Genomic DNA, 27,879 nt, shown 5'->3' with positions numbered 1-27,879 from the left:
TCCAGTAGTGTCTGTCGTGGCGGTTGTGGGTACGTCCTTGTCTCCTTTCGTAGGAAGTTTTTGAGCTGCAGGTACCGTAGCTCGTTCCCCCCAGCTAGCTGAAATTTCTCTGTCAGTTCGTCCAGTGTTGCGATCCTGTCGTCCGTGTATAGGTCCCTGACTGTCAGTGTCCCCCCGTCCTGCCTCCACCTTTTGAAGGTGGCGTCGGTCAGTGCTGGTTTGAACCTATGGTTGTTGCAGATGGGAGCCCTGTTCGACATTTTGGTCAGGCCAAGTTGCTGCCGCAGTTGGTTCCAGGATTGGAGGGTGGCTGTCACCACTGGGCTGCTGGAGTGTTTTTTGGGTGGGGATGGGAGTGCTGCCGTGGCGAGGGCCCGGAGGGAGGTTCCCATGCAGGAGGCCTCCTCCGCACGCACCCACTCACTCAGCTTCTGGCTCCTGGATCCATCCCCTTACTCGCTCGGCTGTTGCTGCCCAGTGGTAGAATTGTAGATTCGGGAGGCTAACCCTCCCCTGGTTTTTGTTTTTTGTAAGACCTTCTTTGGGATCCTAGCATTTTTACCCCCCCATACGAACGCCATGATGAGTTTGTCCAGCGCTTTGAAAAAGGCCTTGGGGATGTAGATCGGAATGGATCTAAACAGGAAGAGGAACCTGGGCAGTACGTTCATTTTGATCGTCTGAACTCTCCCCGCGAGGGAGAGCGGGAGTGTGTTCCATCTTTGCAGGTCCTTTTTAACTTCCTCCGTCAGGCTGGTGAGGTTCCATTTGTGGATCCCTTTCCAGTCATGGGCTATTTGGATCCCCAGGTAGCGGAATTTATGTCGGGCTTGTTTGAACGGCAGCCCCTTTAGTGCTGCCCCCCCCCCCCCCTTGCGGGTGTAATGGGAAGATCTCACTTTTGCTCATGTTGAGTTTGTAGCCCGAGAAGGCTCCAAACTCTTTCAGGAGCGCGATGATTCCGTCCATGCTGCTTTGTGGGTCCGAGATATAGAGGAGCAGATCATCCGCATAGAGTGAGACTCTGTGCTCTCTACCTCCCCTTCGGATCCCCCTCCAATTTTTTGCTGCCCTGAGCGCGATTGCTAGCGGTTCAATTGCTAGTGCGAACAGCAGCGGGGGACAGTGGGCATCCTTGTCTGGTGCCCCTGTGCAGCTGGAAGTATTGGGAGTTGGTATTGTTGGTCTGTACACTCGCCATGGGAGCGTTGTACAGGAGCTTTACCCAAGCGGTGAACCCTGTTCCAAGCCCGAACCGCTCCAGTACCTCTATGAGGTATTTCCACTCGACTCTGTCGAAGGCCTTTTCTGCGTCCAGGGAGACGATCACCTCTTGTGTTCTCTCCCCGGAGGGGGTCATTATCACGTTCAGCAGGCGCCTGATGTTCGCGGTCAGCTGTCTACCTTTGACAAAGCCCGTCTGGTCCTCTGTGACCACCTCAGGTACACAGTCTTCTAGCCTTTTGGCTAGGATTTTGGCCAGTATTTTGGCGTCTGCATTCAGCAGAGATATGGGTCTGTATGACCCACATTCCGTTGGGTCTTTGTCTTTCTTAGGTATCAGCGAGATTGAGGCCTGTGCTAATGTGGGTGGCAGTGTGCCCCTAGCTAGCGAGTCTGTGAACATCTCCCGCAGGTGCGGGGCCAGCGCTGCCGCAAATTTTTTGTAGAAGTCCGCCGGGAATCCGTCCGGTCCCGGCGCCTTCCCCGCCTGCGTGGAGCTAATGCTCTCCATGATCTCTCCCAGTGCTAGTGGTGCTTCCAGATCCCGTTTTCTGCCCTCTCCCACAACTGGTATGTTCAGTCCGTCAAGAAACCGGTTCATCCCAGCCTTCCCCGTTGGGGGCTCTGAGGTGTACAGCTCTTGGTAGAAGGCCTTGAAGGTTTTGTTAATCCTCTCTGGTTCTGTTTCCAACGTGCCTCTGGTATCTCTGATTTGCGCAATTTCTCTGCTGGCTGCCTGCTTTCTCAGCTGGTGGGCCAACAGGCGGCTGGCTTTGTCTCCGTGTTCGTATAGGGCCCCGCGTGCCTGGCGGAGTTGGTGTACTGCTTTCCTGGTGGAGAGCAGGTCAAAGTTCCTTTGTAATTCTTTTCTCTCCGCCAGGAGTTCTACAGTCGGGGCCTCGGAGTATTTATGGTCTACCTCCAGTATGGAGTCGACCAGCTTCTGCCTAGCCACCCTTTCCTCCCTATCTCTTTGCGCTTTGTAGGCTATGATTTCCCCTCTTAGTACGGCCTTAAGCGCTTCCCAGAACGTGGAGGGTGAGACCTCCCCGTTTTGGTTGATCTCAGTGTACTCCGCTATGGCCTGCGCTATCCTTTCGCTGAAGGCCTTGTCAGCTAGTAAGGCACCGTCCAACCTCCATTTGGGGCGCTGGGCCCTTCCAGTCTCTAGCGCACATCCATGTAGTGTGGAGCGTGGTCTGATATCACAATTGCGGAGTATTCCACCTTGTCTATCTCTGGAAGCACCGTTTTCCCCACCACAAAGAAGTCAATTCTGGTGTACACGTTGTGTACTGGGGAGAAGAAAGAGAATTCTTTCTCCCCCGGGTGGGCGAATCTCCAGGGTTCTACTGCTCCCATCTGCTCCATATAGTGGCTGAGTTCCCTTGCCATGTTTGAGGTTCTCCCCGTTCTGGGTTTGATCTGTCCGTCGTTGGGTCCTGTACACAGTTGAAGTCCCCCCCCATGATTAGTCGGTGCGTCGCTATGTCCGGGATTTCTGCCATGGTCTTTTGGATGAAGCTCGTGTCGTCCCAGTTGGGCGCGTACACGTTAACTAGAACTACCGGCGCCCCATCCAGGGCCCCGCTGACCATGACATACCGTCCCCCTGGGTCCGTAACCGTCTTTGTCGCCCTAAAACATTGTCCTCTTGCCAAATCAGGATCGCCACCCCCCTGGCCCTTGCCCCATAACAGGAATGATAGGTTTGTCCCACCCAGCCCTTCTTACCCGCAGTTGGTCCTGCTCCCTCAAGTGCGTCTCTTGGAGGAAGGACTATGTCGGCCCTCATGTTTCTAAGGTGGGTGAGGACTCTAGATCTCTTCACTGGGCCGTTAAGTCCCCTTACGTTCCAGGTGACTATTCTGGTGGGGGCTTCTGCCCCCTTGCTCCTGTGGGGTTAACCATATTTGTCCGTGTGGACGCGCCCCTGCCCTCTGGGGTTTTCCCTTTGTTAGGGGGCCGTCCAGGATGTCCACTATCACTGCTCTCCCCATGCGGTCGGGTCCCTGCGCTCCGGGGTTCCCCCTTGTCCCGGGGACACCCGCCATGGCCGTCCACTGTGTGTCGCCACGCGGGTAGTCCCCTTGCACTCCGGGGGGCCCCTTCACCCACAGACCGTACTGGGTGGGTGCTTGCAGCAGTTCCCTGTTTCGAGACCCTTGTCTGTGGCACTTTGTGGCCCTATTCCCTTACTTGGCCTCCTTTGTCCCTTCGTCCCTGCATTTCCCCTCCCTGGTCTCTCGCCCCCCGAGTGCCCCCCCCCCCCCCCCCCCCGCTCTATCCCTTTCAGGGATACCCCTGTATACCCCTCCATTGCCCCTCTCTCCCCCATTCCTGTCCCCATTTGCTCTCCCACCTTTGATGGGTGATCCCCCCCCTCCCCTGCCTGGCGCCTTCCCCCCTGTTGGGGGTGCGCTGCGGCCCCTGCTCTGTTGCGCGCCCCCTTCGCTAGCTTTCCTGCTAGCACGGTGGCTCCCCTCTCGGAGGTTGCTGTCCCGCTTCCCCTCTCCCCTCTCAGTACTCCCGTTCCCTCGTGCCGGGGCCTGGCCTCCCACCTGGAGCGGGCCCTTGGGCATTGGGTTGTTTTTCGTTCTAGGTGTTCCTGCCAGGGGGGAGGGGGCTGGCTTTGCCTCGCCCCTCCCCACCCCCCGTTGGCATGACGTATCTCCTTGCCATGGGCCCCTCGTCCCTACTTCCCATTATTTTTTCCCAGCCCGTGCTCCTCGACGAATCTATTCGCCCTCGGCAGGGGCTGTAAAGAAATATTCCTTGTGTTGGTATGTGACCCAGAGTTTTGCTGGGTACAGCATACCAAAACGTACTTTGTTCTTATAGAGAGCTGCTTTCGCTCTGTTGAACTCCGCCCCGTCTCTTAGCTATGTCCGCTCCAAAATCCTGTAGATTCGGATGGCGTGCCCGTCCCAATTGCAGGCTCTATTCTCCTTGGCCCAGCGCAGGATTGTCTCCCTATCCCTGGTACCGGTGCAGTCTGGCTATAACTGCTCTCGGTTTTTCCCCTTCCTTGGGCTTCGGGCGCAGTGACCGATGAGCTCTGTCCATTTCCGGTGGGGTGGGAAAGTTTCCCGCCCCACTAAGGAGCCCAGCATCGCAGCCACGAATGTTGTGGGATTTCTACCCTCTATCCCCTCTGGCAGGCCCCACTATCTTAATATTTTGCCTTCTCGAGCTGATCTCCTGGTCGTCTACCCTGCCCTTCAGGCTCCCCTGTGTTGCCCTCAGTTTCACCATTCCCCTCTCCAGGGATATGCCCGGTCGCTCGCGTCAGTCGCTGCCTTCTCCAGCTCTTTAATGGTTGCCCCCTGGGCTTCCAGTATCTTCCCTTGGGCATCCACTTTCTTCTCCAGTCTGGTCAGAACCTGCTGCACCCCTGACATGGCCCTGGTCACTGCTGCCTGTGCGTCTGCTTTTAACTCTGCCTTGATTGCCTGCAGCTGCTCCCTCACCACCTCGGCAAAGGCTTCCTTCCAATTCACGCCCCCTCTAACCCCAGGGGAGAGGTTGCCCGCCCGTCCAGCTCTTCTGGATGCGGCGAAACATTCTTCCCGCCGCTTCGCGTGTGACTCGTTCGCCCCGAGCTGGCTTGCCCTTTGCCCCGTCTATTTCCGGTGCCCCCTTTCTCTGGTTCCCTTCTGGCATTTTTTTCTCCCCCTTCCCCTTCATCTTTTCTTCTCTCCTTGTTCTTCTTTTCCCCCTTTTCCGCACCCTATTTTTATTTTATTTATTATTATATATCTATATATATATATATATTTTTTTTTTTTTTTTTTTTTTTTTTAATTTATTTCCCCTACCCCTTTTCTCTTTACCAGTTTTCTTTTGGGTTGAACAGAAATACAAGTCTCTTTTTTTCTTTTGGTCTTCTCTCCCCACTCAACCAGGAGATGAGAGAGAGAGAGAGAGTCCCTTTGTCTCTTTGTCCTGCCACGTTGGTGGTATCTACATATTGTTTTAAGAAGCCCTCCTGGATGCTCCTTACAAACTCTGCCCCGTCTAAGCCCCTAGAACTAAGTGAGTCGCAGTCAATATTGGGGGTTTAAAGTCTCCCATCACAACAACCCTGCTGGCTTTTACTCCTTTCCAAAATCTGTCTACCAATCTGTTCCTCTATCTCCTGCTGGCAGTTGGGAGGCCTGCAGTAAACCCCAACATTGTGACTGCACCCTTCTTATTTCTGATCTCTACCCATATAGCCGAGCTGCCCTCTGAGGTGTCTCCCGCACGCAGTACAGCTGTGATATTCTGTCCACTATGCATGTGTTGGCTCTTTGATAGTTATCCAATTAGCCCCACTCCCCTCTCCCCTGCTTTGTCCCAGAGCCCAGCAAATTTACATTTTTAGATATTTTCCAATTCCCTTTTGAAAGTTATTATTTAATCTGCTGCAACATTTTCAGGAAGTACTTTTGTAGATCATAACTTACTACATAAGAATACTTTTCCTCTGTCACTGGAAGCTTTTTATCCTTACTCTATCAAAACTCAAGATTAATATCTATATCAATCTGTCTTTCGCCTTCTCTCTTGTAAGGAAAGCAATCCGAGTTTCTCTCACAGTCTTTCCTATTAACTGGAGTAAAAGGTTAGTAAATTCAGTCCGATAAATTCCCTCCAGGCTCTCTCCAAGGCTGTAACATCCTTGCGAAATGTGTTGACAAGAATTGGATACAGTACTCCAGCTAGAGCATAACCACTGCAATGTACAGATGTAGCATAGTTCCTAGTTTTTGTGTTCTGTGCCTCTTTTTTTGTTTTTACAAGAAAAACTAAATGTTGCTGGCTGTTCTTCACCTTTTGAGCCGAGATGTGAAAGGGTTGATTTTAACTTGTGGCGGAAGCTGACAACAATCCTGTGTAGGAGTTTTAATCAGCGCCCCATCAGATTTTAATTATTAAGCGGAGAAGCCAGGGTGTTACAAACTTCTCCCAAGCGTGAGATTTGGGACACCATTGCTCAAGTTGTTCTTCTGCCTAGATATGTACTCCCCAAGAGAAGTTACTGAATAGCGGTGTGTAGCAGAAAGCTTTCCTGATTCCATATGTGCATTTTTTCGTAGACTTGAGAGACATAGGCCAATGGTTATTTTATTTGATTCTGGCTGCAGGTATGTGCTTTTGGAATTGTTCTGTAAAGTTGTTTTTTTGGGCTTTAGTTCAGTTTTAAAACCTCAAGAACAAAATGCCCAACCTACTGGCATTGGGGTATAATTCTGATGACGTCAAATTCTGGGAAGTTAGTAATTTTATATTTAGTTCAAAATATCTATTGGATACAATCCTAGAAAGCTTTGATTGTCAAAATCAGGATCTTATAATATTTAACCGAGTATGTTATTTGATATTTGACAACGGGCAATCATGGTTTAGATGCATGATTTTAATCTCAGCTGTTTCTATCCGTCCTGGGTTTGAATATAAAAGTGAGAAATTCTTGCGTGGCCTCTGCTTATTTATTCTAAAATACTTTGTAGCCACTGTTCGTTCTGAGACGCTGAGGACAATACGTGAATCAATTCCAGTTTCGATACTTATGCCTCCAATTATTCATTTTGTGCAATCAAATATGGGTGTTAACAGTTTTTCCATAAGATTATTTTTGGCCTTTGCTTTGGGTACCACTTTTTGTCAGTTAAATTTTATGAAAAAGTAAATAAAAATTGAAGTGGCAGCTCACCAATACTGAAACACACATTTGTATGATATGAAATATTTTTTAAAGAATAAACCTCAGAAAACTGGGGGTGGGCAGCATAGTGGTCAGCACAATTGCTTCACAGCTCCAGGGTCACAGGTTCGATTCCCGGCTTGGGTCACTGTCTGTGGGGTGTCTGCACGTTCCCCCCATGTGTGCGTGGGTTTCCTCCGGGTGTTTCCTCCCACAGTCCAAAGATGTGCAGGCTAGGTGGATTGGCCACGATAAATTGCCCTTGGTGTCCAAAAAGGTTAGATGGGGTTACTGGATTACAGGGATAGGGTGGAGGTGTGGGTTTAAGTAGGGTGCTCTTTCTAAGAGCTGTGCAGACTCGATGGGCCAAATAGCGGCCTCCTGCACTGTAGATTCTATGAACAAAGCAAGTAACCTAACTTACGAACAATCGCATTAAGAGGATGAGCAGGCCACTCGGCTCCTCGAGTCTGCTCCGCCATTCAATAAAATCATGGCTTCATTCAAAACTAAAAGTAATCTTGGCAGAAATGAGCACTTCCATCCCCAGCCACATAAGAGGTCAGTGACAATACAGAAACACACTGAAGGAGAATGCAACAGCTACAAACTGAAAGAATATATATTTTGACATACATCTTTCAAGCCATCTATAACTGCTGAATTATTGAAATGAAACTTTATATTTTGGAATAAATGGTTTTTTTTTAAATAAACAATTTTATTGAGGTAGTTTTTGGCTTTGTAACAGTTACAGACATCAACAGAAAGAAAGCAAAAAAGGCAAAAATGTGCAAACATCCATGTACTTTCAATACTTCCAATCGTAACATGCTGCACAAGCCCGCTCCTCTCCCAACGGTACTACCCGCCATATTTTCCCTCCTACTCTACTCTACTCTACTCTACCCTCCCCCCCCACCCCCTGCTGACGCTCACTCTCCCGCAAAGAAGTCAATAAATGGTTGCCACCTCCGGGCGAACCCCTGTGCAGATCCCTCAAGGCGAACTTAATCTTTTTCCATACCCAGGAAACTCCACATGTCCGCAAGCCACAACTCAGTCTTCGGGGGCTTTGAGTCCCTCCACGCCAATAGTATCGTCGCCGGGCTATCGGGGAAGCAAAGACCCAAACCTCGGCCTCTTTCTCCCCTGGACTCCCGGGTCTTCCGAAACCCCAAAAAGTGCCACCCCTGGACTCATCACCACCCTTGTTTTTAGCACCCGGGACATGATCCCCGCAAATCCCTCCCAGTGCCACCTCAGCTTAGGGCATGCCCAAAACATGTGACGTGGTTCGCTGGTCCTCCCGCGCACCTAGCGCACTTTTTCCTCTATCCCGAAGAATTTGCATATCCGAGCCACCGTCATATGGGCCCGGTGAACGACCTTAATTGAATCAGCCCGAGCCGAGCACCATGTTTGCGGTCGAATTTACCCTACTCGGGGCCTCTGCCTACAGCCCGTCCTCCATTTCCCCGCCTAGTTCCTCTTCCCATTTAAGTTTCAATTCCTCTGGGACCCTTCCTCCATCATGAGCACCTTATAATACCCGAGACTCTACCCTCCCCTTCTTCCCCCCAAGAGACTATTCTGTCTAGGATCCCCCTTGCCGGGAGGCGTGGCAAAGATGGGACCTGTCTACGAACAAGTCCCGCAACTGTAGGTACCTAAAATCATTTCCCTTACCAACCCAAATTTCTCCTCCAAGCTCCTCAAACTCGTTAAAGCTCCCTTCCAGGAACATATCACCCACCCTTCCCACACCCGCCCGCTGCCATACTCGGAACCCCCATCCATACTCCCAGGGGCAAACCGATGGTTGTCACAGATTGGCGCCCAGGACACCCCCATCTCCTCTACTGGCCCCCATATCCGCAGGGTCAGCGGCGCTGGTAGAGGAGCCGTGACCAGGGCTGCCAAGCTGGAGTCCCTGCACGAAGCCGCCTCACCCGCTCCCAGATAGACCCCGTACCCACCATCCACTTCCTTATCATATCGATGTTGGCCGCCCAGTAATAATTAATCAGACTCGGCAAAGCAGCCCTTTCTCACTGCGGTTCCTCTCCAACATCGCTTCTTCACCCGCGGGGATTTTCCCGCCCAGACAAAGCTCATGATCATCCTGTTTAACTCTTTGAAGAAGGACTGTGGGATAAAGATCGCGGACGGCACTGAAAATAAACAAATCTAGGGACGATTGTCATTTTTACAGTCTGCACCCTCCCTGCCAGCGACAGCGGGAGTGCATCCCATCTCCGAAACCTCTCCCTTCATTTGCTCCACCACCCTGGCCAAATTTAACTTGTGCAGCCTGCCCCAGTCTCGTGCCACCTGGATTCCCAAATACCGGAAATTTCCTCAACCAGCCTAAATGGTAGCCCTCTCAATCTGTTCTCCTGGTCCCTTGCCTGTACCACAAACATTTCACTCTTGACCGTATTTAATTTGCTTCCTGAGAACTGGCCGAACTTCCTCAGCATTCCCAGTATACTTCCCATCCCGGGCCACTGGGTCCGACACGCACAGGAGCAGGTCGTTCTGCGTAAAGAGAGACCCTATGTTCTACCCCGACCCTCACCATCCCCTTCCATCCCTCTGCGGCTCTCAGCGCAATCGTCAGCGGCTCTATGGCCAGCGCAAACAGCAGGGGAAGAGCGGGCAGCCCTGTCTGGTCCCTCGGTACAACCTAAAGTACTCCGACACCTCTCTGTTAGTCCTGACACTGGCCCTCGGGGCCTGATATAATAATTTGATCCAATCCCTCCCCGAACCCAAACCGTCCGAGCACCTCCCATAGATAGTCCACTCCACCCGGTCAAAGGCCTTCTCGGCGTCCATTGCCACCACTACCTCCACCTCCCTACCCGCCGGGGGCATCATTATCCACATTAAGTAATCTTCTCTGGTTGGCCGCCAGCTGCCTACCTTTCACGAACCTAGTTTGGTCTTCCCCACTCACCTCCGGTATGCAGTCCTCCATTCTAACCGGCAGTACCTTTGCCAGGAACTTGGCGTCAACATTAATCAGGGAGATTGGCCTGTAGGACCCCGCACGCCTCCGGGTCTTACCCCGCTTCAATATCAGTGATATAGTGGCTTGCGACATGTCGGCGCAGGGTCCCTCTGTCCCTTGCCTCATTAAAAACATCACCAAGACCGGGCCCACCAGCTCCAGAAAACTTCTATAGAACTCTACCGGGTATCCATCCGGCCCAGGGGCTTTCCCCGACTGCATGGCCTTTAGGTCCCCCAATACCTCTCCACTCTAATCGGGGCCCCCAACTCATCCACTCGCCCCCCACCTACGTTGGGAATGTTAACCCGTCCAGAAACATTTAATCTCCTCGGTTCTTCGGCGGCTCCGAAGTATACAGCTTGCGATAGAAGTCCCGGAATACTTATTCAATCCTGCGGGTCCTTCCACTTTGCGCCCTCCCCATCCCCACTCTACCTATTTCCCTGGCCGCCTCCCCTCCTCCTGAGTTGCTGCGCTAAGAGTCTGCTAGCCTTTCCGCCATGCTCATGCACTCACTCCCTCGCCTTCCTAAGCTGTCCCACGGCCCTACTCGTGGATAGTGCCCCCAGTTCCGCCTGTAGTCTCCTGCCTTTCCCTGAGTAAAACCTCCCCCGGGGACTCCGTGTGCTCTTCATCTATCCGACCCATTTCCCTGACCAATCTATCCATCTCTGCCCTGTCTGCCTTGGCTCTGTGGCCCCAATTGAATCAGCTCCCCCTGCACTACTGCCTTTAGCGCCTCCCACAGGGTCGCCACTGAGACCTCCCCCGTGTCATTCACCTGCAAGTAATTTTGCATACACCTCCGAAGCCTCTCGCAGATCCCCTCTTCCGACAGCAGTCCCACGTCTAGCGTCCATTGCGGGCGTTGGTAGCTCGCTCCCCCGATCTGCAGGTCTACCCAATGCGGGGCATGGTCTGAGATAGTAATTGCGAGTATTCCGTGTTCTTTACCTCCCCTATACAATCCCTGCTTAGTACGAAGAAACTTATCCTAGAATATACTTTATGGACGTGCGAGTAAAACGAGTAGCCCCTTCCTGTCGGCTGCCTATCTCTCCAGGGGTCCACTGCCCCATTTGCTCCATAAACCCTTTCAGCTCCCTTGCCATTGCTGGGAGTCTACCGTTCTGGGACACGACCGATCCAAAGTGGGCAAGGACCATGTTAAAGTCCCCTCCCATTATTAGCCTGCGAGAATCCAGGTCCGGATCTTCCCCAGCACTCTTTTAATGAAGTCCACGTCATCCCAGTTTGGGGCATATATATCACCAGCCCCACTTTCTCCCTCCAGTCTGCCCCGTGACCATCAGGTATCTGCCCCACCCTGTCTGCGGATATATCCCCTCCGCTCAAATTGCACCCGCTTGTTGACCATGATTGCCACCCCCTTGGACTTCGCAGTCCAAGTCGAGTGGAAGACCTGGCTAATCCAGCCCTTCCTTAGCCTGGTCTGGTCAGACACTTTCAGATGTGTCTCCTGCAAACAAAATTACGTCCGCCCTCAGGGCCCGCAAGTGCAGCGAACACCCCCGCCCTTAACCGGCCATTCAGTCCCTTGACGTTCCAGGTGATCAGCCTGGTCGGGGGGCACAACCCCCCCACCACAACCACGCCGGTCAGCCATAGCCTTCTCGGGCCAGCCCCCGGCCCCGTGCGTCACTCCATTCCTGGGCCGACCCTTTGGCTTGCCTCCACCCTCGACCTCCTTTCCAGTGCCTATTTCAAAGTCCCTCCCAACATTAGCAGAAACAACCCCCCCCCCCCCCCCCCCCTCTCCCAACCACATCCCCCCGATACCCCCCACCCCTGCCATCCACTGGCTGTGATCTCCCCCCACCTGACTCCCTTGACTAGCCAATCTGCATAGCCCGGTGACTCAACACTCCGGCGCCTTCCTGTCTCATTCCCATTGTTTCCCCGTCCTCCTCTCCACTCCCCCAGCGCCCCCTCCTCCTCTCCATCCCACTGGAGCAAGCCGGCTCCAGTGTCCTCCTCGAGCTGCACAAAAAGTACAAATCCGCCCAAAAAGGAAAAAACAAAAAAAAACCATGAGAAAAAGAGAAAAAAAGTAAAACCCCCCAAAACCATGTCCATGAACAAAGGAAAGAGTCCCAATGTTCCGCTTGGCACCTTTGGCCCAGCAAACCGTTGAACAGCAGTCCAGGCCCATTCGGCGTACTTCCCCCGTAATCCTCGGGCCCTAATCGCGTCCGTGGGGCCTCTTTTCGGACCAGCCCCTAATCCCTCGTAAAATCCATCGATTCTCGGGCTCGGAGACGTAGTGGTGTTGACCCTGGTGCGTGACCCATAGGCGAGCCGGGAAGAGCAGACCAAACTTCATGTGCTTCTTGAACAGCACCTCCTTGACATTCTTAAAGGCTGCTCGCCGCCGAGCCACCTCCTGGTTAGGTCCTGGTAAATGTGGAGAACACTGTGTCCATGTGCTGCTCCTGGCGCTCTTTGCCCACAGCCGCACCCGCTCCTTGTCCACGAACCTGTGGAACCTAATCACATCAGGCGGGTGTGGTCCGCCCGGCCGCCCCTGCCTCGCCTGAACTCTGTGTGCCTCCTCCAGCTCCGGCGGTCGCGGAAAGGCTTCGGCCCCCCATCAGCTGCTTCAACAGGTCTGCTACAAACGCTGTGGCATCAGCTCCCTCAGCCCCCTCGGGAGGCCGACAATCCTCAGGTTGTTCCTGCGGACTCGATTCTCCAGCTCCTCCACTCTGTCCAGCAGTCTTCTCTGCCGCTCTTTCAGCCCGTCAATTCTAGCGCCGCAACCCTCTGCGCATCCGCCTGCTCCTCCACCGCCCTCTCCCAGTCCCTTAACTTTAACATCTTGCGCATCCAGCCTCTGGTTCAGCTGATCCACCGCTTTCTGGATTGGGTCCACGCTGTCCCGCTTCAGTGCTTAAAACTGGATTTCATTGCCTGGAGCATGTTATCCAGCGCCTGCTGGATTGCTGAGTCCGGGGTAAGTGTGTACGCCATCCTTCGGTCCCAGGTAATTTTCTTCAGGTCCTTGCCTCTGTCCCTTTTTTTCTCCTTTTTCTTCTGCCTTCTGGACTACTGCTGTTCCATGTGCCACAGCCCGCTCCTCAGCACTTTCGCTGCCGCCTTCCTTCTCCCAGCTCCCTAAACTTTTACCTCTTGAGATCTGAGGTGGGTCAAGTTGTCCTGCTTCAGCGCACTCCAAACGGTTTTTTCTCTTCCTGGCGCAAGAAAGATCGTGTACGGCTCTGGGTCACTGTCAGTGTGGAGTTTGCACACTTCTTCCCGTGTCTGCGTGGGTTTCGCCCCCACAACCCAAAAATGTGCAGAGTAGGTGGATTGGGCCATGCTAAATTGCCCTTAATGGAAAAATAATTGGTAATCTAATTTATAAAAAAAAATTTTTTTAAAAAGAAAGATCCGTGTGTCCGCCATCTTAAGTTTCAGGTCAGTTTCCTCTGCTCCCTTGCCTCTGTCTCTCTCTCTCTTCCTCTACCTCCTGGCCTCCCACGGTTCCATCGATTGCAGCCCGTCTCCCCAGCACTTTCGCGGCCGCCTTTTTGCTATTCCGTGGTCCCGCTATCGCGGGGAATCAGCCCTAAAGCCCCGCCGGAGTGAGCGCCCGCCGAATTGTGCGGCTCACTCGAGCATTCGCCGCCACCAGAAGTACCTTTGGAATTAAATGTTCATATACTCTTCAACATAGTCACCAATAGAGCCACTGAGAAGACCCAGAAATTTGCACTTTCAAGTTCAAAATTCAGACAAGAGAGGCGGCATGGTGGCACAGTGGTTAGCAATGCTGCCTCATAGCTCCAGGGACCCGGGTTCAGTTCCAGCCTCTGGTGACTGGAGTTTGCACTTTGTCCCCGTGTCTGTGTGGGTTTCCTCCCAGTGTGCAAAGATGTGCAGGTTAGGTGGATTGGCCATGCTAAATTACTCTTTAGTGCCCAATAGGTTAGGTTGGGTTAAGGGGATAGGGTAGAGGTGTGGGCTGGTGCAGACTTGATGGGCCAAATGGCCTTCTGCGCTGTAAATTCGATGAAATAACTTGCAAAGAACTCGGACATGAATGAGAAGCAGATGTGTTGACACAAGAAATTTTAAAATTCTTTAAGAATGGAAAAATAATATAGGTATATTAAATAGTCTAATACTAAAATTCAATAAGTTAATGGAAAAGCCGAATAAAAATTGAACACTGTGGGACATAGACTTAATTACAAATCTGTTGTCTGAAGTAATTTTTACTCCCTGTCAATAGTGCCCTAATAATAATCTTTATTGTCACAAGTAGGCTTACATTAACACTGCATGAAGTTACTGTGAAAATCTCCTAGTTGCCATATTCCAGCACCTGTTCGGGTACACGGAGGGACAATTCAGAATGTCCCATTCACGCTTCCTTCGGGGTTTGTGGGAGGAAACTGCAGCACCTGGAGGGAAACCGACACATACAAGGGGAGAACGTGCAGACTCCGCACAGACAGTGACCCAAGCTGGGAATCGAACTGGGTCCCTGGCGCTGTGAAGCAACAGTGCTAACCACTGTGCTGCCACGACACCCTACAAATTGGATAATCACTTTCAGGAAATACTAGTAATCCAAAGTCAAAAGCATTGCGATGCTTGTTATTTAGGAGTTAAAACTTATAAAGAAAAATCTAACGAAGCACTGTGGTCCGAAATGTAACTCCTTTTCTATGGAAAGAACATAATATAACCAGGTTCGTTTGATTTAAGAATTTATTGCTGGAATTGGGTACGTCTGGAGCAATTGACAAGTTGGTTGAAAATTAATCTTGTGCTTCAGTGGCATCTACCCTGTGATGGTGGACTCCTCAGCCTAAGTGACTCCGTTTTTTGATTTGCCGCCCTGTCTAGTAGTACTTCTATATCAGAACACCACGTATTTGCATTTTGGTTTTCCTACGAGGCTCCATGTACACATCTCTTTGACCCATGAATACAAAAGCAGTTGCATGTCACTGAAAAGGAGTGACACCGAGAAAGATAAAATAGGTTATATTTTGGAAATCAAAGGAATTAAAAAGCGCATTTTTTTTTCTTTTAACAGAAGCGCATACTTTGTGTAAAAAGTATTTCTCCACACTCCCTGTCTCCAGACTTTCCTTTTTAAGACCAAATCAGATAATTGAGTTGTGCAATCTACTTGACTGTTTTTGATCTTAAAATGTTAGATTACAGTTGAACACTTCAAGGTACATAAATGTTGAAAATAATCACATTTAGTTTGAATGAATGCTAAATTAATTTTTTAAGTATTAAACTAGCAATTGAAGTATTTTTATTTTTGTAATAGTTGCCATCTAGTGGTGGTGATGTGCTATGAAAGTATTTTTACCCAATTATTTTTTTCCAATTAAGGGCACTTTAGCATGGCCAATCCATCTACTCTGCACATCTTGGGTTGTGAGGGTGAGACTCACGCAGACATGGGCGAATGTGCAAAATCCACACGGACAGTGATCCAGGGCCGGGATTGAACCCAGGTCCTCGGTGCCGTGAGGCAGCAGTGCTAACCACTGCACCACCATGCAGCCTGAAAATAGATACAAAAATTCAAACTTGAGGATATGTCCATGGTTGCTTCTATTGAAGCTTCCATTGAATCAATGTAATTACATTTTGTAGTCAGAACTTGTACTATTATTTCTCCTCTGGTACTAATTGATATATATCACCATAGCTGAAATGTTAACTGAATCAATATCGAATATAATGTTTGCCCTTCTAAAAAATATATATTTCTCTTTTAGATATATCAATTTGATGATTCAAGTATTTTATCGAGCTCTCCTGGCATACACAGCACTGTAGGCCTAGCAGTGAACAAGTCATCAATAGATGAACATACCTCTTCTCCAGCGCAGCACCACAACAAGGTAGTTTTACTCAGTTTTTTGAAAAATATTTTTGGTAAAGATTTTCCATTTTACAATAAATTATATATCCAAACCCAAAATACGCACAGCAAATGTTACACAAAACCAACGTCATAAAATCCCAATCAAACGTTCACATAGTATCGACAAAGAAAAGAGAAACAACCCCAAAGAACTCCTCCGTCACCCAACACCACACCCCTTCACCCCCAGCAACAGATGGTGACTAATTCCTTAAAGAAGATGAATGGCTGCCATCTCCAGTAGAACCCCTCAACAGACCCCCTAATGGCGTACTTAACTTTCTCCAGGTACAAGAATTCCATTAGGCTACCCAACCATACCAAGGTGCTGAGGCGAGTAGGAAACTTCCCACCCCAGCAAGACCCGAATCTAGGCAATCAACGAGGCAAAGGCAAGGATGTCTGCCTTCACTCCGTCTGCAGCCCCAGCGAGTCCGGAACCCCAAAAATAGGCACCAGAGGACAAGGCTCTAGATCACTATTCCGAATCGCTGATATGGTGTGGGGGATAAAATACCCAAAAGCTTTACCTGTTGGGACAAGACCAGAACCTGTCCTCTACCTCCAGAACGAAGCCACTCATCTTAGCTTTGGTCAGGTGCACACTATGCACCAGCTCATGCTGTTTCAGAACAAGACGTGCATGTGAAGACATTGAGTTTACCCTACGAAGGGCCTCACTCCACTCCTCATCCACTATAGGTCCCAACTCCCTCTCCCACTTCGCCTTCACCTCATCCAACGAGTCCGAATCTCAGACAGAATTTGCCTGTCAATGCCTAATGTGCTACCTTCCTCCGACCCTGCCAGTGAAAGGATCCTTCCCATCATAGACCTGGCGGTGCCACGGGGACATGTTGGGAAGGCCTTTTGTACGGAATTCCTTATCTGCAGGGTACCTGAACGAGGTTTCAACCCCACAAGCCCAAACTTCACCGTTAATTCCTCCATGCTGGCAAACTGTCTGTCCACAAACAAATCCCCGAATCTCTCCAAACTGTTTCCCTTCCCAACACGCCAAATGTGAGTCCAGTCTCGACGCACCAAATAAGTGATGGGCATAAATTGGGGCCATTCTCGATCCGGCCCAAGCTTAAAGTGCAGCCTGAATTGTCTCCCATATCCTTGATTGACGGCGAAGTTTGGGCTTGCGTTTTAAGGTGCTGCACCGGGCCCACATGTCCGGGACTAGGATGAGTAGGTTCTTGGGGGTGAGGACAGGTGCACCAGATGTTCGGGGAGTCCAGCGAACCACGCCCATCTGTTCTGGGCATGCCCAGCACTGGAAGAATTCTGGAAGGGGGTGGCGGGGACGGTGTCGAGGGTGGTTGGATCCAGGGTCAAACCAGGGTGGGGACTCGCGATTTTTGGAGTTGCGGTAGAGCCGGGAGTGCAGGAGGCGAAAGAGGCCGGTGTCCTGGCCTTTGCGTCCCTAGTAGCCCGACGAAGGATTCTGCTACAGTGGAAGGATGCGAGGCCCCCAAGTGTGGAGACGTGGATCAGTGACATGGCGGGATTTATAAAATTGGAAAGGGTCAAATTTGCCCTGAGAGGATCAATACAAGGGTTCTATAAACGATGGCGGGACTCAGCCTAACTCGGCGGGTACTTGGCCCATTGCTCGAGGAGAATCGCGGGGGGGGGGGGGGGGGGGGGGGTCGTTGAGCGGCCCCCCGGCAGGTGCCAATGGCCCAGTCGTCGGAGCAGTGCTGCGTGATTCCCCCCCCCCTCCCCCGAGCGATTCTCTGACCCGCCGCGGGGTCGGAGAATCCCGTCCCATATATTCCCAAAGAGAAAAAAAAACTACCTGAAGCAACATTCCTCCAACCAGTTAACCTCCCATCCCCCACTGTACAACATATGCAAAACACTTCCATCCCATCTGAAGAACAAAGAAATAGCAACAAATATATACACAATACCCCAAGACACCTTCATATAAACAACCATAAAAGTCCTCACAAACAGCCCATTTAATTTGATCCCAGTCCATGTGCTGTAACAAAAGCCTAGGCCTCTTCTGAAGTGTCCAAGTAATAGTCCCTTGACCCAAAAGTAACCCGCAGCCTCGTCGGGTACATCACTCCACTCTTGTACAATGCTATTCTAACATCCTGGTAAATTCTAATGAGGCTCCCTTCCCACCTCAAATCACTGTTCTCCTTGGCCCGCATCAGGACCCACTCCTTCTCCTGTAAACTATGGAATCAAACAATACTGCTCATGGTGGCTCATTCGTCCGAGGCTTCTGCCGAAGTGTTCAATGGGCCCCTGTCCAACTTTGGAAGGATAATAGTGCACCTTCCCCCATCATCTTACCAACATCTGTGAAAAATGCACTGTAGAATTCATGAAGCCCACATCCTCCGGCAATCCCACTGAGGTTTTGTGTCCTCGACCTATTTTCCAAGTCATCCACCCTCAGACTCTTATTTTTCTCCGGCCCACCAACGAGATCTTGGGCTCCGCGAGATCTTGACCTCCGCGAGCCAATTTGGTCGCTGTGACTTGACAGCCCTCTCCATCCCCTTCAGCACCTCGCCATGCTCCTTCACAACTTCCGAAGTTCTCTCCTACTTTGCTCGAACAGGACCCAGCACTACCTCGATCAATTTACGAAGGGTTGCAACATTACTCTCCGTTGCTTCTCGAAATGCTGTTGAAATTCAGTTGCCAGTACCCCAGTTAACATGTCTACCGTGATCGGGGCCGCCGAAGCCACCGCCACCATCTTTCTGCCCGCAGACCTCTTAGTCAAGCTTTTTATGACTTTCATCAACAATATACTCCTTCTACTTTCATATGGATAGAATTTGTCCTCCAAATAAACCCCAGGAACCGGGCATGAAGTGTCAAAACCAAGTACCCAGGCGGGAACTACCTCCTCCTACATGCCGCCACCAGAAGTCAACCTACTCAATAATTTTAACAACCAGCAACTTGCATATATATAACATGTTAATGTAATAAATGCCCCAAGAGGCTTCTGTGAGGGCTCTTCCGTTGCTTCCTTATTTCCTATTTCTTTTATTTTGCCTATATCGTTTTTGGTCCATGGATAGTTAATGGAGAAGTACCTTTTAAGTTGAGTAGAGGAAGTAAAAACTGTCAAAATAGTACTGTGTTATAAGTTTTGTATGTTGGGTAGAATAACCCAGACTTTATACCACCCAAGAGATTGGAAGGGTTTGTTTCAATTGATTGGCTGGTGGGCAATGAATTGGCCCCGGGTCAGGATTCTGTCGATTTGCTCCCGGTCAGGTGGGTTTTTTTGGAAAGAACCTAGGAGAAGCCACTGGACCCTCCAGGTAGGAGCAACTCTCACTGCTCTGCTGCATAGTATCTGAGTGCTGGCTGCCTTCTTTTTCTGTGAGTCAACCGTAAAAACCATTACAAGCTGAAGAAAATATAACATACCTCTAAAAGCCCAGAGTAAAGAATGAATTAACTGGAAGACGTCCATCTGAAGAAAAGACTCTTACCTTTTTACTTTCATCATTTTTTTCAGGTGTGCATTGGAATAGTCAAGCCTATAGGTATAAAGATATGGATAAGACTTTTAATAGCAGAAGCAGAGCGGCACAGTGGTTAGCACTACTGCCTCAGCAACAGGGACCTGGGTTCAATTCCAGCCTTGGGTGACTGTGTGGAGTTTGTATGTTCTCCTGTGTCTGCATCGGTTTTCTCCAGGTGCTCCACTTTCCTCCCACAGTCCAAACATGTGCAACTTAGGTGGATTGGCCAGGCTAAATTATCCCTTAGTGTCCAACGTTAGGTGGGGTTACATGGATAGGGCAGGGGAGTAAGCCCAGGTAGGCGCTCTTTCGGTGGATAAGCGCAGACTTAATGGGCCCAATGGCCTCCTGTTATGTAGGGATTCTATGATTTCAACAGAGTTGGTGATGTTGTCAAAATAGGGGATTGTGGTAATAGAGAGGCATGGAATCAGAAACTTAAGTCAAGTTCATTGTCTTGTTCCATCTCCAACAGTGACTAGGGAGAGAGGTGGACTCATTGGCCAGTGAACAATATATGCGGCATGAACCAAATTCACTGGCTTTGGTCTTTATTAATGAGAGAAAATGTCTACATGTCCAATAATTTATCATTCTGAATATGTAAAATATTTTAATACTGCCTTTTTAAATTTCCTCTTGCAGCATGTTCTTTCAGGTGCCAAACATTTGACTGTAGAAGAGTTATTTGGAACACCTGTTACTAAAGAGCAATTGATGAACTCTAACCAAGAAATGTTATTGACGTCTCAGCAGGATACCAAATTAAGAAGTCAAAATTTAGTCTTGCCTTTCACTTATGAACAATCACTAGAACTTAAACAATTGGGGAGCCCTGAGAGTCTTAATAACAAAATCAGTTTTTCCCGATTGAATACCAAGAAGACACTGCACAAGTATTAATAACACCTGCTGCACTCCAGAAATCAGATGTCAAAACGAATCGTATGTACAACATTTCTGCCAGTCCCCTCTTTCAGCCTTCCCTAAGTTTGAAGCTACTTCTAATCGGAGTGTGGCCACCATTAATACCAATGGACATAGTCAGAGTTTGCAACAAGAAGTCAAAGGCAGTATCACCACTGATGAGTGCCCACTTTCATCTGAAATAACGTTGTACTAAGCAGAACGTGACTTCAGGAAGTAACCAGTTACCACAGAGTGGCACTGGTGAAATAACTACTTTGGATATTGGATCTCAAGGTCATGAACTACTTCAGAACTCAAACTGTCACGACAGCATGATCAGCAACACCCGGACTCTCGGCAAACCCTCATTAGCTGCTAATTTTTCTCCACTACTTGTAACGCCGGAGAGCTTTAAAGAACCAACATAAAAACAACTGAGGCTTCATTACAGGTACAAACTGTTAAAATATTATTTATGTTTGTCAATCTCCTGTTGCATTGTGAATCAGAAATCAAGACTAAGTTGAGTATTGCAGTCATGGAGGATTGAATGTGGAATTAATTAATCCAGGAGGGCAAGGGAAACCATGGATGGTAAGAGGGAGCGATCAAGACAGAGTTAAACTTTGTGCATCCCAAAATATCTCTTTTTGAAGTTGGGGGAGAGATGATTGCATGGATTTGGACCCCCATCACTTTCAGGTTAGGGTTAGTGTTGAAGAACATTTAAGAGACACACAGATGTGCACTTGACTTTAGGGAAAAAAAATCCAGCTGTTGTTCCTTGTTGTTTATATGGCCCGACAATAAAAACAGGACAGAAGAAGCAGATAATTCCATTGGAAGTAGTAACTTCTTTGCAGCAATACCAAAGGATTGTAGAGCTGTAACTTTATTTTCCGAGTTACTCACTTTGAACAATTGTTGAGCGATAAGAAGCCTAAACCCTGGAGCATGTTGCGAAACCCCCAGAGATTCTGAAATCATCTCTCCAACCAGATGTGACAATGCAGAATGATGCTCTATCTTTGGGCTTCAAAGAAAATAAATTGGGTAACTTTATGGTCTAGATGACCTTACAGCAAATTAGATTATTGCTAATAAGCCATTGGCATGAAAGGAATTCAAATGATTATATGCAAAGGGGAAGAAACGAAACACAGCTCCTTAAATATTCGGTTCCCATATTTTTGGGTGCATTGGAAATGATCAGGGCACAGGCTGTTAAAATTGGCAAATGTTTCCATTTCCATTCTATGATATGGAAACATGTGTAGGCTAATTTAAACAACAAGACTGTGGCTACTCAAGCAGTAGAGTATGGTCACATTCATGAGGATGGCTCTCAAAGCAATATTACCTGTCAGGCTAATTATATCCATAAGATACTGATGGATTTGCCCTTTCTGGTACCTTTTTTTTTCTAAAGCCCAAAATCCTCCTCTCTCTCTACCCCCCAATACACAATACAATCGATCCATGAGTATACCCAGTGCACATGGGAGAATTACTAAAACTCTTTCACCCTCGACCTCCAAATCCCCCCCGAACCTTGGATGAGTAACCATGTTAAAATCCCCCCATCATCAACCGGTCCATGTCCAGGATCTTCCCAGTACCCGCCTCAAACTCCACATCACCCCGATTTGGGCATAAACATTACCGGGATCATTGGCATCCCCTCCAACTTCCCACTCACCATCATGAACCCCCCCCCCCCCCCCCCCCCCAAATCTCCTACTATCTTCCCCACCTCAAATTCCACCCGTTTATTTACCAGTACCGCCAACCCCCCCGACCCCCTTGTCTTCAGGTCTAATCCCGAATGAAAGACTTGCCCTACCCACCCTTTCCTTAGCCTTGTCTAATCCCCAATCTTCAAGTATGTTTCTTGGATGTCCACCGTCACCACTCCCATACTATACCACAGCGACAACGCCTTATGTCAGCAAACCCCTCCCCCCACCCACTTCCCCTGAACAAAATAAAAACCCACCCCCCCTCTGCTTCACCAACCACCTGATTACCCCCCACTGCTCTCCTGTTAACAGTCCACCCAGGTAGCCTGGTCAACCCCTGCCCAAGCGCATAAGCCCCCGCTTCGCTCACCTCACAAACAGTGCACTCGCCTTCAACACAACAAAACATCTCGAAGGAGAAACTTCAACAACTAACAGAGGAGAAAAAAGATACAAGAAAAATTTATTAGGAACAGCACCCATATCCTCACACCTCCTTCACAGTTCAAGGTCCTCCTTCTCCTGCCAGTCTATTTTCCATTTTAAAAGCTACATTGCCTCCTCTGGTGTTCCAAAATAAAGTTCTCGGCTGTTAATAGTCACCCAGAGGCAGACCGGGTACAACAGCCCAAACTTCACCCCCCCCTTAAGTCACCCAGAGGCAGGCCGGGTACAACATCTCAAACTTCACCCCCCTTTTTAAAGAGGGCAACCTGATTAAACTCCTTTGCCAGGTCTGTGCCCAGGTCCTAGTACACCTGAAGCTCGCTCCCCTTCTAGGTGCATCTCCTAGTCTGCCTCGCCCATCTCAATATCTTCTCCTTGTCCAGGAACCGGTGAAGATGCACCACCATCACCCTCGGCTGCTCATTCGTCTGTGGCATCCTCATCAGCGTCCTATATGCTCGGTGACCTCCAGGGGTTGATCAAAGGCCCCCTCCCCCATCAACTTCTCCAGCATCTTAGTTTCAGGCTTCCCCGCGATTCTTAAATTCTGTCTCTGCGAGCGATTCCCCAGGTCCTCCACCTTCTCCTTTAACCGCTTTTGGGTCTCTCGCATCAGACCCTCTTCAGCCACCAACGAGGCAAGCTGCTCCTCGCGCGCTCCCACTGCTTCCTCCACTTTCCAAATCCTGGCCATGGGACTCCAGCCTCTGCTTCACATGGTCAATTCCCGCTTTTAACGGTTCCGTTGTCTTGGCTATGTCCTCCTGGGCCTCCCTCCTCTGCCGGCTGAACTTCTCATTTAAGAAGTCCACCATGTGCTCTGTCGACCATTGGACAGGCAAGGCAGACCCTTTTCCCCTCTGCCATCTTGACCTGTGTCACATGAAGATTTTCTTGCTCCAACTGCTCCCTTCTTCTCGACCCACTTCTGGTCCGTGGATCCATCCACAACTGCACCAGTGGAGTTAAGCTTTTCTCCAGCAACCCCGGCACCTTTTTTCCACAAACATCCACCCGACAAACTGGGAAAAGGTCCAAAGAAAACAGCCTCGAGCGGGAGATGTCAAATGTGTGACCACTCACACCATGGCCACCACTGGAAGTCACAAAGTTAAGATTATAAATCAGATGTAGTCCAGGTGGATGCTTATACAAATTTAAGGATATGTGCCGGGCACGGCTAATTGTTGACAATCTCTCAACGAGGAATTATTCGATAGTTCAGAGCAGCAGATGGAATTGAAATGTTTATTCACTCCCTAAGCTTTGTCTTTTCATGATGAGAACCCACACTGATCACTTCAATTGCCTGTCTTAGGCCAAAGCTTCCAGTTCCTGATGAAACAGGAATAATCCCCAATCAACAACCTGGGGCTTACTGCTGAACTGGATTAGTCATATAAATATTGTAGCTACAGGAACAGGTCAGAGGCGAGGAACCAATTGCCAGTAACGCAACCTCCCGACTCCCAAATCATGCCTACCATCTACAAGGCACAATTCAGGACAAAACAGTTTTTTGATTGGCATCCTTTCCAGAAACATTCACTCCCTTCACCGTCAACGCACAGTGGCAGCAGTGTGTACCATTACAAGATGCACTGCAGCAACTCGTCAAAGAGTCGTTCGACAGAACTTTCCAAACCCAATACCGCTACCATCCAGACGAACAAGGGCAGCAGATACATGGGAACACCGCCACCTAGATGTTCCCCTCCAAGTCGCTCTGCATCCTGACTTCAAAATATATTACCTTTCCTTCACTGTTACGGAGTCAAAATCCTGAAACTCCCTTACGAATAGCACTGTGGATGCACCTACACCTCAGGGACTGCAGTGGTTCAAGAAGACCACTCACCACTACCTTAAGGGAAGTTAGGAATGGACAATAAATGGTGGCCTAGCCAACAGCATCCACATTCCATAAATTATTATTTTTTAATTGACAGCTGTTTCCAGTATGACTGCCCACAAATTGGAGAAAACAATCTGGAGTTTATGCTTAAATTTACCTATTTCCTGAATTCTAATTTCTTTTGCATGGTGAAGGGTTAGAGAAGGATGATCCATTGGGGTGTTGTTACCTAAATTTATTTTAAAGCAGAATTTAACTTGTGTTGTTACAATATTATAAAATCTGCATTATTATCAATTTATTGAATGGCCACAGCACAAAAAGAGGCCCTTTGGTCTATCAAGTCCATGCAGGCTCTCTGTGAGAACTCGGCCTGCCTCACTTCCATGTAGCCCTGCAAATTTTTTTATTTTCTTTACGGATTCCAGTACCCTTTTGAATGCAATGATTGAATCTGTCTCCACCACACACAACTCATGCAGTGCATTCAGACCCTAACTACCTGCTGTGCTAAAATAGTTTCTCCGCATGTCACTTTTGACACTTATGCCGTTCACTTTAAATCAGTGTCCTCTGGTTCTTGACCCTACTGATAATGGAAATGATTTTTCCCTATTTACTGCACCTTTCATTATTTTGGATATTGTATCAATATCCTTTCTACCTTTGCTCCCATAAGGGGAAAAGTGAACTTCTCATAATTAAGTCCCTCAGCCCCGGAACCATTTTTGCAAATCTTTTTGTACCATTAATTAATATCGGCAAAGAAAAATATATTAAAGAAACTTCAAGAACAAAAAGCCCCACAAATCCTCAGGGCCTTATGGCTTACATCCTGGCGTTCTACAAGAGGTAGCTGGAGAGATGGTGGACACGTTTGTTTTGAAGTGTAAACACCGCTATTTAAGAAGGAAGGGACAAATACAGGACGGTTAAAATTTATTGGGCAGAAAAATGCGAACCAGTAAATGTATAATTTGAATTTCCAAGACATTCGATAAAGTGCTCACAAAAGGTTTATATGTACAATAAGTGCTCATGAAATTTGGGGTAATGTATTAGCATGGATAAAGGATTAGTTAATGGAAAGGAAATTGAGAAAGAGTAAATGGTGTATTTCAAGTCGACAGGTTGTAAGTATGGAGTGCAGCAAGGATCAGTGCTGAAGCCCCAGCTATTTACAACCTACTTTAGTGGCTTGGATTAAGTGACCAAGAGAAATGTATGTTACAAAGCTAATTGGGATTGTGAGCTGAGGAGGACACTGAGGCTGAAAAAACATAAGAGTGGGGAAAAGCTAGCAGATGCAATATAATGTGGGGGAGTGTGTGGTTATTCACTTTGTTATTAAGAGTAGAAAATCATTTTTGTTTAAAAGACATGAAACTTCCAAATATTGATGTTCAGAAAGACTTGGGTGTACTCCTATAAGGAACTCAAAGTTAGCATGTAGATACAGGAATAACTAGGAAGGCAAATGACATGTTGGGCTTCATTGCAAGAAGATAGGAGTACACAACTATACAGGGCTTGTGTGACATCGATCTCTGGGGCCTGCACAATTGTGGTCTCCATATTTAAGTAACGATCTGTTTGCCTTTGAGGTCATATGGCCACGGTTCACTAGGTTGGTTCCGGGGATGAGGGGTTGAGTAAATCAGGCCTATATTCTCTGTAGTTTAGAAGAATGAGAGGTGGTCTGTGTTGTAAGCATTCTATGAAATGTAAGATTCTGAAGCGGCTCAACATTGCGAGATTTTCCATGCATGGAAAATCTAGAAGGAGAATGCATAGTCTCAGGATGAGAAGTGATCATGAGATATGGGGAAAATTCTTCACTTAGTGAAGCCTCTACCCAAAGGTCTTTGGAAGATCTATTGTTGAGTATATTCCAGACCGTCCCCACTCGAACCTCCCCGTTGTTGTTGGCCTCCAGGTATCGCTCTATGCTTCCTCGGACCCGCCTCGCTCACCACCTCATCTGCCAACAGCCCCACCTCCAAGCGCCACAACGGGCACTGGTCCCTCTCCTCCCCCGGCTCTAAATCTACCCAATGCGGGGCGTGATCCGAAATGGCTATCGCTGAGTACTTGTGTCCTCTACTCCGCAATCAGCGCCTACTCATGACACAGAAGTCGATCCTCCATTACCCCACCAGCAGGCTCTCCGGCCTCCCCCATCCATCCCGAGCGGGGGAAAAAACCCCGCACTTCCCGGCCCCGGCCCTTTCAGCCTTCAGCGCGGGAAAAAGCCCACGCTTTCCACCTACCCGGCCCCGCCTCCTCTGGCACAGCCCTTTTACAGGCCCAGTCCCCTCACCCCCGACTCGGGCCTCACCCACCCCCGCGGGGCCCCATCTCCCCCTACCGGCATCCACCCCCCATTCTACTTACTTGCCCCCCTCCAAGAGCCCACCTGCCAGAACCAACCAGAACAGTGCCCCAACCCACCCTAACCGCCCACACCGAATCAAAATAAACAAGAACAGGAGAATCCCCCCTCAAACTGTAACACAACCACGGCATCCCACACACACGACCCCTCGTCCCGACTCTCAGTTTGTGTCCAGCTTCTCGGCCGGAACAAAGGCCCACGCCTCCTCCGGGAACTCAAAGTAACGGTGCCGGTCCTTGTAGGTGACCCACAGACGCGCCAGCTGCAGCATGCCAAACTTCACCCCCTTCCTGTGCAGCACCGCCTTCGCCGGTTGTACCCGGCCCGCTTCTCGCCACCTCTGCGCTCCAGTCCTGATCAATGCGAACCTCCGCGTTCTCCCATCTGCTGGTCCTCTCTTTCTTGGCCCATCTTAGCACACACTCCTGGTCGACGAATCGATGAAACCGCACCAGCATCGCCTGCGGCGGCTCGTTAGCCTCGGGCCTCCTCGCCAGCACTCTATGAAATCCTTCCAGCTCCAGGGGCCCTTGGAAGGACTCCGCTCCCATCAGCGAGTTTAACATGGTGACCACATAGGCCCCCATGTCCGACCCCTCCAGTCCCTCAGGGAGGCCCAGGATTCGCAAATTCTTCCGCCCCGATCGATTCTCCATCTCCCCAAACCGTTCTTGCCATTTCTTGTGGAGCGCCTCCTGTGCCTCCACCTTTACCGCTAGTCCCAAGATCTCATCCTCGTTATCTGAGATCTATTGCCGGACCTCGCGGATCGCCACCCCCTGGGCCAACCTGGGTCTCCAGCAGTTTGTCAATAGAGGCCTTCATCGGCTGCAGCAGGTCCGCTTTAAGCTCCCTAAGGCAGTGCTGGAGAGCCTCCTGCTGCTCCTGCCCCCACTGCATCCACGATGCCTGGCTCCGCCCGCCGCCATCTTGATTTTCTTCCCTCGCACTTTCTTTGGCTTCACCACCACTTTTTTAGTCGCCCTGCTCCTGGTCCAAGCCATACAATGTCGGGGGAATGGTGCAGTCTCCTTCCCACACCGGGAAATGGCGCAAAAATGCCGTTGGCTGCCCTGAAAAGAGCCCAAAAGTCCGTCCTAGCGGGAGTTGCCGAACGTGCGACTTAACTCTGCTTCGCCACAACTGGAAGTCTTGAATTCAGTTCAC

The 27,879-nt window shown here is 49.4% G+C and overlaps 1 protein-coding gene across 1 annotated transcript in view; it reads left to right on the top strand.

The window, feature by feature from the left end:
• dcp1a (decapping mRNA 1A) overlaps window positions 1–27,879 on the top strand; it is a 117,034-nt gene that overhangs the window by 72,382 nt on the left and 16,773 nt on the right. The window contains 6 exon segments of the mRNA XM_038812767.1: window positions 15,704–15,829; window positions 20,013–20,241; window positions 20,244–20,354; window positions 20,357–20,481; window positions 20,483–20,696; window positions 20,699–20,727. Of these exon segments, the coding sequence (XP_038668695.1) occupies window positions 15,704–15,829; window positions 20,013–20,241; window positions 20,244–20,354; window positions 20,357–20,481; window positions 20,483–20,696; window positions 20,699–20,727 (834 nt within the window).

The sequence above is a fragment of the Scyliorhinus canicula genome, chromosome 11 (genome assembly GCF_902713615.1).
Source record: "Scyliorhinus canicula chromosome 11, sScyCan1.1, whole genome shotgun sequence".
In the NCBI taxonomy this organism is placed as follows: Eukaryota; Metazoa; Chordata; class Chondrichthyes; order Carcharhiniformes; family Scyliorhinidae; genus Scyliorhinus; species Scyliorhinus canicula.
The sequence above is the reverse complement of the archived record's forward strand: the minus strand, read 5'-3'. Positions and strand labels throughout refer to the sequence as shown.